The sequence below is a fragment of the Hevea brasiliensis genome, chromosome 18 (genome assembly GCF_030052815.1).
Source record: "Hevea brasiliensis isolate MT/VB/25A 57/8 chromosome 18, ASM3005281v1, whole genome shotgun sequence".
Taxonomy (NCBI): domain Eukaryota; kingdom Viridiplantae; phylum Streptophyta; class Magnoliopsida; order Malpighiales; family Euphorbiaceae; genus Hevea; species Hevea brasiliensis.
The window spans coordinates 45,378,343-45,392,262 of NC_079510.1; the positions used below are offsets into that span (position 1 = coordinate 45,378,343).

Sequence of the window (13,920 nt, forward strand, 5' to 3'; positions counted from 1 at the left end):
AATTTAGAATGAATTTAAATTTTAATAATATTAATTAAATTTAAATTTAAATAAGTTAATTTTCGTAAATACCTTACTCGTTGCTATTCATAGTTTCGATGCTTTCATTGTAATAAATAAATAAACTCACAAAGCAATTAAAAAAAAAAACTCAAGAAACAAATTTCAAAAAATTAAAAAAAAAAAAAAACTCACAAAACGTGGGACACCATCCAAATATCATCATTCGGCGGTGCGTTGGGCCCACTAGAGACCGAGAATTCGAAACACACAGGAATTACTAGGTTTGCTTTATTGCTGCTTAAATCACATTATATTAAAAATATTTAAATAAATTAGTAATAATAATAATAATAATAATATTCTTATATATAAAATTTCAATTAAATTTACAAAAAGTTCACCATAAACATTTGATTTAACGATTCATGCTCGTGCTCACGGCTTTAAACAAAAGCAAACACATGCTTATGGGCCTGGACTACTGAACTGTTGTAGTTCACATCCAAACCAGAATGCGATACCGTTCGGAACATGCTAGTGGTACAATCACCCCACGTCCATTTTTTCTTCCTATATAAAATACCCAAAACACATAATTTCACTTACTTCCATCTCCCACGAATCTATAGATTGATATTCCACGAAAGAGGTATATTACATGTCATATAATTTGTTGTCTTTAATTATTTACAGAAGGCCGTCCTCGTCTCATTGTAAAACGTCTTGTTCCATCGGGCATTTAAGGGCCAGGACTGGCTTTGAGGGTTCAATGGCATGTGCAGAGCCTGTAGTTCCACGACTTGAGGCTGAGTGGAAAACATAAAATACATTAATGATGCAACGTCACAACGAGAAAGACAAGAACTTGCCTACACTGGGCATTTGATGTACGCCCAATGTAGCAGAAGCATTTATCAAGTGGTTTGTAAATTTTTTATACCAAGCCCATTAGTGGCATGATGTTTGTTCCTCCATGGTCGTCCCCGATTTCGACCCCTTTGTCCAATTTTCTCCATAGATAAATATGATGCAGCAAACCTCTTGCAACAATTTTTTTTTTCAAATTTTGCGGAGCAGATAAGATGATAATGTTTCCAATAGCCATTATCAGGGAATGCTTAAAAATATTTTTTCATCAGGATATGATTGATGGAATGAGAGTAGGATTAACTACCTGAGAAAAATATTATACAAATTTTCTATCAAATGATAGATAAATATTTAGCTCAAAATATAAGTATCAATTACCTCTTCATCAGGTGTATCATCATGGTGCTCACTTGAGCGATGATTCTCCTCATATCCCATTTGATTAGATGCATGACGAGTGCTATTCTTTTCAGTATCAGTTCCCTCCAGTCTTGTCTTTTCTGTTCACACTTGCCTTAAAGCCAGATAACATTACTACCTGTTATTGTCAATAATGTAGAAGAAAAAAAAGACCATCCTCACCATTCCCTTAAGAAGCTTAGCCCGCAAGCCATTTCTCCAGTCCTGTTCATTATTTAAACTAGCCACCTGATCCCATTGCAAGAAAAATTAACAATTTAAATAATTAAGAATTCATTACAAAATGCAATGTGCTTTAATGCAGTAGTCGATACTTACAGCTTTCTCTGCAGCCTCAATTGTGTCGTACTCAACAAGAGCATGCAACTATCAAAAAATATATATATATAAAAGGATTAATAGTAAGTACAGCAAAAAAAGTTCCTCATATGACTACATAATGTCAAGAAAACAACACCCCCCCCTCCCCCCCCAAAAATAAAAAAAAAAAAAGAAGAGAGAGAGAGAGAGAGAGAGAGAGACAAAAAGGGGGACTGTCCACATATCCAGATCCAAGAGGGTCACACATCTCAAACAGGTTAAAACCTCTTAAAATTTGCATGATTAATACAAGATGATCACATACTGTGAGCTTAAATTCAGAATCACCTAAAAAAAGAGAACACTGATCCATTCCATCTAATGGTATCTGCTGTATGAAAGTAATTTAGCCAGAAGATCATCCAATGCTGTCTGAACATAAACCAAATAACAAAGTACGCATTCATTTAATGCAATTTGTTTTTGGTTCAGTTAAGGTTTGGCCTCCAAAGAATCATCGTAAAAAAAATTTTTAAAATAAAGAAGCATGTAACTTGATAAGTTTCATACCTTGCTTCAGATCAGAATATCGGGTTTGCTTCCTTTTTCTGAATCTTCCACAGCATGTGAATCATAAATGCAGATATTCTTTATCCTGAAATTTTGTATAATTAGCATAATGCAAACTGAATAAGAATTGTGACTTGATGAAGAAGAAGAAGAAGAAGAAGAAGAAGAAGAAGAAGTATGAAAAAAAAAAAGATCATACTTCCCAGCTTCACCAAATATATGTTGAATGTTCTGTACAGAGCGATCCACTGGAAGATTCTCTACCAGGACAGTGCATAACTAGGGTCCTTATTATAGATGTTCGAAAGTTTGTACCAACAACATGTCCATAATATGGGGGGAAAATAAAGTGACTTAAGTAAAAATACCTTTGGATCGTTAACATCAGCAAATGGAAAAGGATGAAGATGCCTACGTTGTCACTTTCAACTAAAAAGCTAGCACCCATGTAATAATTCCAGTTGCCATGATATATCAGAAGAGGGAAGAGCCAAAAAAAAAAAACTACTTAACAAAATAGAAGACTCCCTGAGTGCAGCAACAATAAGTGAAAGGCCTCAGGCAAGCTTCTTCATTTTACTAAAAGAAGCAATAACTGTGATAGGAACTGAAAGAAAATATCTAATATGAATTTGTAAACTAAATAGTGCAAATTATATACATAAAAAGAAACAGTCAAAAGCCAATTTAAACCAAGAACATGGGTCATAAAAAGATAGGTACAGTTTGTTATGTTTTAACAAAAAATAAATGTTCAGAAACCATTAATTTATAGAGTAATAAAAAATATATATTCAATGTCCTAATTTGCCCAAAATGAAAAATAGCCAGTGACTATGATAAACATAAAGGCTGAACACTAGAACCACTGGCAATACAGTTATATCATCTAGCACTTCAAAAGTTCATATCATGTTGCTTGGAATGAGGAAGAGGAATTTTTTGTTGAATGAGATAACCACAATGTGCTTATTTCATAACATGTATACTATAGGATAGAACCAGATTGTTTCTTCAGACACCATAACACACTAATAAAAATTAAATTTCATTTTTCATTATGACATTCTGGTTCTTCAAAAAATAAAAAAATAAAAAAATGAACACAAGATAAACAGCGCAACAAGATATATTCATGAATAGAGAATGGATCAGGCACAAGATGGTTGCGAAGTCATTCAGAGCAACCCCGGAAGTTCGGCACAACTTAGATTAGCTGCACCAGGAAAACATCCAGGGCAGGCAACCTGTCAGAAGTACCTGTTTTATTTCATCATCTTCAACATATCTATTCTTGACTTCCCAATAGCAACCAAATGCATAATTTATGCTATAACGAATTGCTTTAACTACAACATGCCTTTCTAGAAAAAAGAAAAAGAAAGAAAAAGGGATGAGATGGTTGAATTTGACTTTAAACAACACAATTCAATCTTCAAGTTTCCACAGGCAAATACTGACATAGGCCAACGCATTGGTGGCCTTAACACATCTAATAAGAATCCAAACTGGTAATTCTTAAGCACGAGTTCTAATAAAAAAACTATTTAAAAAGCCTCTATCCAACAAAATTATTACATCATTAACATTCAAAATAAGACTTGCAAATTGCATGGATTCTTTTGGTAAGTTAAATTCCAAATCTTCAAAGAAGTCTAAGGCATAAATAGTTAGATAGAAGCTTTACTCTAAAAAAGGCAGATACATAAAATCATCTATGCTTAGCAGGTCATGTTAAATATGGAGAAAGTATTAGTTAAATTACAATTTAATTCATTCTAATTCGAATTTATATAAGTAATTTGATTGCTTTACATGTTAAAATGATATTTTCTCAATGTGTGATTTATAATCCCAATACTCCACTGCAACTATGATGAACACCCCCAATATTCATATTAGAGATATAACATCTAAAAATGGAATTAGATCTTTTAACAACAAACAAGGCAAAATTGATAACCAATCAAGACACAATAGTAACTAGGCTAAAGCACCTTGATTATAAAGATAAAATATGCAAGTGGTCAATTTGCTTAAGTCCAAGTTCTATTAACGAAATAAGGAAGAAATCATAAAACTCTCACAATTGACAGCGATAGTCAAAAATCAATGCTCTCTCAACCCCATTTGATGTAGAAAACAAGTATTTATATGAGTTACAAATAACTAAACTGCCACATGGCATAAAGAAACAAAAATAGAATATTCTAAAGGCTAGGCTCCAAGGTCCAATTATATGAAGTTGATCCATTTGTCCTCCAAAACCCAAGCCCAAGCCCAATATGATACTCTTGGCACCTCCAAAGTCTACTAACCAAGCTTTGCAACTCACCTACCCTTGCTCTTGTAATTGGACCCTTGAACAATAGAAGTGGCTCCGGTAGTGGCCTCCTCATCAAACTACATGGTTGTCAATTGACAAGTAGTTTATATTTTAATCCAATATGGACTCGATTAACCCAGTTCAGCTCTAATATCATAAATTAGTTAACTTTGGAGAAAGTGTAGATTAAATTATAATTTAATTCATTTTAATTTAAACTTATATAATTCAGGCTTATATACATTATATTTACCCTTTATGCGTATACTTTCCCTTTTATGTTTCCCTTTTATGTTTAAACTTTCACGCTCATTTCCAACAGTGCATTGTAGATTGTTTTATCAGCAAGAGACTTAATTATTAAAATATATTGTTGGTCAATCATCCATGAGGAAGCAATTGAGAGAAAATTTTCCACAAACAGGAACCACAAAAACATGAATTTGGAGAGGTGCATTTGATTTCATTAAATCAATTAAAATGGGTACTAGCATCAGCAAATAATATGTTGTATTAATGCACAGACATGTAAGATATTAAAGTTTAAACAGCACCTTCATATCAAATAGGCATCGTCGTCATGCTCGTCAACCTCACCAGACGGCAGAGCGTGAACCTCAGGCCCAGGCATGGTCTCATCAGGAGATCAACGGGAGTGAAATCAGAATCATGCGGCGGATATGCCGCGGTGGAAATGACGGTGGTGTCGGCGATAGCAACAGCGTTGGGCCTCATTTCACCTCCCACCAGTCAAGTAGGAGAAGGAAGAAACGGAGGCTTTTATTCGAAAATGTTGAAAAAATTGGAAGTACAAAGCCCTCCCGCCCTTTCTGCTCAGCTGCTGTCTATTCATTCCTCCTAATAGCATTTTTATAGCGAAACAGCATCGGAAGGGACACTTCGGTAAGGTAATTTTGAGTTGAAATCTCGAAATTTTTAAAATTTAGTAAACTACTATTTCACCCCTATACTTTGTCTCTGTTTCCACGATGCTTTTATTTTTGGAGAAATTACAATTTACAATCATTAATTTGTGATTAAAAAAATTCAAAATTTTAACGATATTGGTAAAGAGAGAAAATTGCGTACATGGGATGGAAAAGAGTTAAAGTAAATTATAATTTAATCTTTAATGTTTAAGTAAAATTTATAGATTAATTCGTATATTTTTAAATCTATATATTTAGCTATTGATATTTAAATAAATTTATAGATTAATTATTTTATTAATTTTTCATATAATTTATTATTAATTATGAAAAAATAAAATAATATTAAAACTTTTATTATAAAATAACCTTCATATTTTATTATATTTATTATTTTAATTATAATATTATCATCTTATTTTATCAATATTTTAGATATATTATATATTTAAACTAAAACAATTTAATTAAAAATTTTATTATTATATTATATTATTTTATAATTAACAAAAAATAATAATAATCTGAATAAATATGTAAATTTATTAAAATACTATGTGAATTTTGAAAATATAGAGATTAATATATAGATTTTAGTAAATTTTAAAGATTAAATTATAATTTTTTTAATGGCTTGCAGGCAATTTTTCTTTTTTACTAACGGCGTATAAATTTGAAATACCTTTTTATTAAAAAAAGAAGTAACCTTTAGAATATTACTTAAAAATGGATAAAATTACATGGTCATTTTTTTTATAATTTCTCCATTTATTTTTATGCTAGGATGTTTAGAAATCAAACTCAACTTTTATTCTGTAATGAATCTGGATCCTAGAAGGATCCTTTATGGGTATTGAGCCCTACATCTTTTCATGCACTGAATATTATCTATTGAAAAGAAAAAAATGAAAACATTTCTGAGTTTTACTTCTGTTTATTAAATGGTCCTCCTATAATTTTGTATAACAAATGAATAATTGGTATTCTTCTATGATTATGTTTATCCCAGAGCAAGGAGCTCCTCACTAAGTCAGTTTCACATTACAACTAGTTCTCCAGGTCTCATTTGGCATTAAATTACAAGTTGTTTTAAAAAAGCACCCTCTATTACTGCCTGATCAAAGCACCCTGTTTAGAAAAAGATTATGCCAGCCAACACTTCATTGGGTTGATTACAATTTGTATGGGTAATGCCTTCATCATAAAGGAAGTTAGATAACAGAAGATTCTCATTTCATAGCAAAACTCTTTAAGTTCACAACATGACAGAGACTTTGGTGGGAATTTCAACTTACCAGAACTCCCATGATTCCAACACCTATTACTATATATATAAGGACAACATTATAAGTAAAACACATATTTTCATTGTTACTATCCTACCAAACCAGCTTTTAACCCAACACCAAAACCAAAACAAACACCCAAAATACAAGACCAACTCCAGCAAACCCAATTCTCCTAGCACCCGAAAACCATACTCGAACATCATCCACCACCGGTCCACACAGGGAGCTCATATCGTCAGTTCTGGTATTGTAGTACACACTGTAGAATGCAATCCGGGTTCTCTCAGCTTTGGCAGTGAAGTTCAAATTACAAGTTTGAAAGGTAGAATTAGAATCGGGTGTATAATGGATGTTCTGGGCCTGATCTCCAGCGAAGGCCATAATTGCCATGGGTTGCTTGCATTTGTCCCCAGCATGGCCCAAGGAAAATGTCATGGTGTATGGCTTATTTGGCGTTGTTTCAACCATTTGGGAAATTATTCCTTCCTTGCCTGAGAGTAATTCCATGGCACGTTTGCCTTCTGGAACTGAGAAATGGTAGGAATCAATATAGCGAACAGCCCTGTTGGATTCCACAGTCCAACCAGGCAATGAAGTGATTTCTTCGTCCAGGTTGGTGGGCAGCAACACCCCTAGTGAAACGTTTCTAAACATCCACGGACCTTCCTCAAAGTCACCATTTAGTACTGCATTGTCTGATGAAAAATATAGCAAATAGAAGAAATTGGTCAGAAAAACTAGAAAAAGATGACTCACGAGCATCAAAAGATCAAAAGAAATTATACCTTTGGGTTTATCAGGAGCAAAGAGCTTCTTGATGGCAATGTCATCAATGATAGGCCCACAAGAGGGATCATCCTCCATGCCCAAATTCCTAAAAATCAAATTCGCTTGATCCTCCTCTGCCTCAAAAGCCCACGCGTAAGGGTCCCACCCTTGCACATTATACAATGTCTGCAAGTCTATTGTTTGTGATGCAGGTGGCACTGATACGTTTAGTGACTCCAGCTGAGCGCACGTGCGAGCCGCACTAAAAGTCACCGAGTAAATAGACCCTTTCTCCACCGTAAACACTTGGCTTATCTCTGCATCGTTGCCCAATCTCACTGCGTGTGTACCACCTGGTACGATGAGGATCATCCCACCTTGTTTTTGGCCCGAAGAGACGAGCTCTACTGTGCCCCTTAATTTCCAACTGGGGATTTCGATGGACCCGTCCGCTATGGCGTCGCTAGGGAAACCATTCGATGGCGGCGTTTCAAAATCACCGTTAGCCACCAATCCTGCAATCGGACGCATACAATTATTTAGTGAGAGTAAAGAAGGTGGGCCATACGCAGATATGTTTCACAATCAAAGATACTTTAATTTCTGCTGTCAAGATACAGTCCTGTTTGGCCCTAGGAACCATAGAGCGAATACTAGACACTAATGTTTCACCTACTAAGCGTACCGAACATCATATCCATTGAGGTCTTCTAGCTACTGTTGATTGAGTGGCGATTATTTATAAATTATATTATAATGAATAAAATCATATAATATATTTTAAGACATTTATTAAAATATATTAAATTTAAAAAAGAAAAGAAAATACGTGAAAGATCTATGGATGGAGGATAGACTTAGCTTATCCATTCCTGAACCTCAAAATGAAAGAAGAATCATGCCAATATAGAACAAAATAAGAAGACAAACACCCACTAGAGGAAGAAGAAAGTCCAGTTAGGCATTGATGCCCAAATTGAAAGGAACTCCACTAATTAAGTAACAAATAATTTATTTATTTATTTATTGAATCTGATAGGACAAAAATAATGCTGGTAATGATGTGAACGCGCAATCTGCTGCAATTTGCAAATGAGGACCAGAGAGCCGCGTTAAGCGCATCGGATTCGGCCCTACAGCACCGTTTTGGCCCATCATTTCAACTCCTAGAAGCTAGAGCCACTCCACTCTGACTAATTTTCCTTTCTTTTCAATTTTTTTCTACTACGAGAAGAAAAGTCCATAATTTCACAGTGCCACTTTTTAACTTTTACTGACACTCTACAGCTGGAGACTGGGATGATACCCCACCAAAAAGATGGTGAGAAAATGGAAAAAGTACCATCCGGCTTTAAGGAAAGCACCCTTGTCGTTTTGCTAACTCAAGGAAACAGTGCCTAACCTTTGGCGCCAATTTATCCATTTTGACTATTGTTCACCTTTATATTGTGGCTCTGTGGGAATACCCAAATAGATTGGGCCCTCTTCCTTTACTAATAATTAAAGTGGTACCACTATTACATAATCAATTTTCATGTTACATTATTTGCGACTTTATGGCATTATTTAGAAGATAAATAAAGTGAAGGTTTAAATTACAAAAATTAATATAATCGAGTTTCATGATTTTTTCAATTAACTCTTCAATTATTAGAGGCAAATGGTGATCAAGAAGAGAGAACTTACAAGTTAGTCACGATTTTGCCCTACAAAATACGCAAATGAAAAAGACACTAATATCCCCACAGGGTGACTGATACCTTAGGATACTAAAATTTGACAAAACACTTGGGGCCATACCACCATATTTATTATTTAATACTAATCTAGAATACAGATGGGTTATGATAAAGGTTGAAGAAGCCATAGTTTCCAGCCACAGCAAGAAAAAAAAAGTTCCTAAGCTGATCTAAAAGCATAAAAAGATCTGCAAGTTGGTGTGGGGGTTTTCTTGGGGGGACTATATAGAGCCTTTTAGTCTAGAAGAACATAATCACTGCAAATCAAGATTAAAGCAGTGATTAGCCGAACAACTAATCTAGGTAGTCATCACTGTACAAATACAAATATAGAATTAACGGTTCCTCTATTAAGCCAAAATATATGGCTTTCAGTACTTTAACAATGGCACAAATCTTTCTGGCTAAGAGAAAAAAAAAAGGGCACAAATCATTCTTCTTTACGTGCAAGCAATAAGCTTCACCAAAGAAGAATGGGGCAGTTCTGAAAAACACTAAAAGCTTGAATGAGAATTTAAAGCTTCTAAAGATAAAATGCATTTACGCTATCGTGTACGTTGGAAATTGATTCTTGTCTATTGGGCTATCAATTACCAAATAGAGAACATCCCTCGCATAAAGTCCTTGAAAGAGCAATTGGAAAATCATTCAACTCCCATTTCACTTGCAATGCCTGATCTTTTGCAGGAAAAAGCTAAAGACTTAAAGAATTAATCTTTTGAACTATATCTATGGAACCCAGAAATCATAAATCTCATCTCAATAGCCTCACAAAAATTTACACATACCAATAAATTCACATTGAATGTGAGTTTGCAGGTAATTAAGTGAAGGGTATATATCAGATCTCAGAAATGGCTTATCCATGGAAAGAAAAAAGGGAAAGAGAAAAATGCATCTACTAATTACAAGTAAAAAAAAAAGAGAAACCTAGTTATTCTATGAGATCAAGAGATAGGAAATGGGCATGTAAAGAAGCAAGAAGAAAACGTACCATCTTGTCCTAATATTGCAGTAGCAAACAAAGCGAAGAAGAGAATAACAGAACAAGCGAACCATTTGCTTCTGGTTGAGCTTTGCACCATCTTACTCTTTCTCGAGCAAGCACTCTCGCTCTCTCTCACTCTCTCTCACTGAATGTGGGTGTGTATGGACAGTATTTTTTGGAGAGATTATATGCAGCAGGGGAGGTGCCTAGAGTGTCCTTTTATCATGCAAGATTCCAGCTCTATTGTCTTTTTATTATTATTTTTTTTTTGCTGTTACTCTATTGTCTTTTTATTATTATTATTTTTTTAATTATCTTCTCATCTTTGAGTTCATTGAGTTCCTACTGTTACTGTATTCTTATTATGGAAAAAAAAAATAATATTAATTGAAATATTTTTATATTTACTTAAAATAAAAAATATTAAATAAAAAAAATACATTAGAATAATAATAAAAAAATAAAGTTAAAAAAAATAATTTTTTAATTTTAAAAATAAAATATATAATTTTTTTATATATTACTTGAAAAGGGATGGAAATTTTTTTTTTACTTTATCATTTATTAGCAAATGAGATTAGTCAATTTAAAAATAATAATAAAATGAATAATTTATGGCAAAATCGTCTCCAAAGCTTAACAAAAAATTCATTAGTTAACATCTTTGAAGAAGGAAAGAATATGATCCATTGATTTCCTCCAATTTTCCCACTAACATTATATATAATAATTATTTTTTACTTATTATAATTAATTATCTCAATCTTAAAAAACAAATTTCAAATGAAAAAAATGTAGTTAAATTATTAGATCAAAAGTAAGTTAATGCAAACTCCATCTCTTATGAAAATAGTAGACGTTTAATAATCGTTAATATAAATATAATGAGATTTTTACAAATTTAATTCTAGAATGTATAATAAATGTATAAAATTAGATATAAATATTTAATTTAATAATTATTAAACTCAATTTTATATAAAATTTAGTTTATATTTACATATATTTAATTAATTAAAAAAATTATTTATAAAAATATTATTGTTTTAATTAATTTAAATATTTTTAATATGATTGATTTAAGCAGTAATAAAGTAAATTTAAGTAATTTTATATTTTTTTAACTTAATTTAATTTAATAATTGAAATTATATTATTTATTTTTAAGAAATTTTAATTACCTACTTTAAAAAAAAATAATAATTCCGTGTTTTGAGAATCGTGGTCTCTAGTGGCCCGATGCACCGCCGAATTGATGGCATTTGGACAGTGTCCCATGCTTTGTGAGTTTGTTTATTTATTAAAACAAACAAGAGGATTGAAACACATTCTTCAAAGCCCAAAACGCCACCCTAAAAAAAAAAAAAAAAAAATTCCAAGCCCTATATGTGAAACTAGACTAACCCTTTAAAGTTTTTTATAAATTTATATCCTTAATATTGAAAAAAAAAAAACTTTTAAAAATGGTTAAAATTTTATAATTACAATAATGAAAAATTAAAAAAATTATGATAATTATAAATACAAAGTATTTATCTTCCCAATTGTAAACATTGGCCACGAATTAATTAATTTTGGTAAAAATAGGTGTGCATAGAAACAGATTCCTTTGTTCAATGGGCACACATGTTTTCGGAGAGCTTTAAAACCTGCTTATTGTTTATCTAATGAACGAGATGCCCTAAGTATGTCAGTTGGTCAAACCTCTTCTTTTACTTTCACATTTGGAGGGCTGCCCAATGCTACGATTAGATTCGAAATTATTGTTTGGTTAAAGAGTAGATTTTTTTATGAAAAAATTACGTTTGAGCTATTATGACTTTTTAATTTTTTATTTTAAATAAAATATAAATAATAATTTTATTCTTTTTAACATTTATAAAATTTAATAACTATTTTTTAAGACATTTTAAAAATATAAAAATTAAAATTTGCCTATATTTATATATCAAAATTTTATTTATATACTCTTTAAATGATTAAATTTATTTATATTTTTAACTAATATTTCATCTAATTTTTAATTTCCCACTACTAATTTCTTTTTTCTTTTTCATAATCTTTATATTTATACAACATGTTAAGGAAAGATTTTTCAAAGTGTCCAAGAAAATGAAAAAGATAAGAGAAAAATTATAATGTAATTTGAATTTTCAATCAATAAGAATCAACCCAATTAATAAAATGTTGTAAAGATAATTATCATTCATTTAAGTAGCTAAATTTCAAGTCAGGAAAGTCAACATAATGTCTTGGGTGAAGTGTAAGATGAAACTCAAACACAAATGGAGCAAGGACAGGCACATAGATAAGTAGTTGCTATGCATTTTATTTTATTTTTTTATAAATTTTACTAAAATAAATTCAATAATTATTAATAAATTAATAATATTTATAAAATTAAATTTATTAAATTATTATATTAAGTATTATAATATTTTTTTAATATAAGTATAATTATTATTAAATTAATATTAAAATTTTAATTTAAATAAATTATTATAATATTAAAAATTAAAATTATCAAGTATTGAGCTATAATTGTTCGTCGCTAGTATTTGTAGAAATTTACAATGCAGGGATTTAACAACAATATTTCAAAGCAAAAATTATTATTGAGGATAATATGCAAAAAATTTTACTAAAATTATTGGTGATGCATATTTTTTTTGTAAATGGTTTAGTAATGAAATTGTATAGATTAGCGACAAGTTGTCACTGTATTTATTGTTAACAACAAATTATTTATCTGTCACAATGAATATATTTTTGATATTTTTATAAATAATAAAAATAATAAAAAGTATTTTTAAAAATTTTAATGTTTCCCATATATATATATATATTAATTTCTTATTTTAGTTATTATTTTTTATAAAATTTTATATTTAATTGAAGTTATAAAATAAGTAAGACTAAAAATTTTACATTTATATAAATATTAAAATTAATTTAAATAATAAAAATATAATTATAATTAATTTAAAAAATAAAAGGCATTTTTTTTTAAATTAATGTTATTCTCCACCTACATCAAAATATATATATATATATATATATAATCTGAAGTATACACATAAACTCATAAATAAATATCACATATTTAAGTAATTAACTTAAAAATATGTCATTAATTAACTAATTATTATTATCTTCTGCTGATTTGTATAAGACATCTTATAAATATTATCACTTGATAAAAAATATTGATTAATTAATAAGACACGTGATAAAGAATATTAATTAATTAATACACAAATAAGAATGTATAAATAATAATTATTTAAAATTTATTTAAGTCGATTTATCTTTTTACTTTTTAAAATTCAAATTAAAGAAGGATATTAAATATTAATTCTATTTTTATTATTTGATACTATTAACTAACTTATTTATTTATTTGTGATTAAAATAAAATTATAATTAATTTAAAATTTTACCATTAATAAAATTTTATTATATAATTTTAAAAATATAAAAATACATATAAATTTATATTATTAAAATAATAAATAATTTATATAATACATAGATAAAATAATTAGTTTATATATAATATAAATTAATTAATATTTATTAATTATATATTATCTGTTAGTAATAGTCATTAAATATATAACAACTCAAAATTTAAACAATCATTATTTTAGCATTAATTTAAAAAAAAAAAAAGGAAGAAATGAGCCTGAAAAGGGAATTTTAAAACAAATATGCTTTA

At 30.0% G+C, this 13,920-nt stretch overlaps 1 protein-coding gene and 1 pseudogene across 1 annotated transcript; both read right to left on the reverse strand.

The window, feature by feature from the left end:
* Positions 1-345: 345 nt before the first annotated feature.
* On the reverse strand, positions 346-2,816 carry LOC110651040 (la-related protein 6A-like; annotated as a pseudogene).
* A 3,813-nt stretch (positions 2,817-6,629) lies between these two features.
* LOC110651041 (protein DUF642 L-GALACTONO-1,4-LACTONE-RESPONSIVE GENE 2) lies at positions 6,630-10,435 on the reverse strand. The gene is made up of 3 exons (XM_021806232.2): positions 10,209-10,435; positions 7,493-7,990; positions 6,630-7,402 (listed from the first exon to the last, which is right to left on the reverse strand). The coding sequence occupies exons 1-3, from the start codon at positions 10,297-10,299 to the stop codon at positions 6,813-6,815; spliced, it is 1,179 nt and encodes a 392-aa protein (XP_021661924.1). The 5' UTR covers positions 10,300-10,435; the 3' UTR covers positions 6,630-6,812.
* Between the last annotated feature and the right edge of the window lie 3,485 nt (positions 10,436-13,920).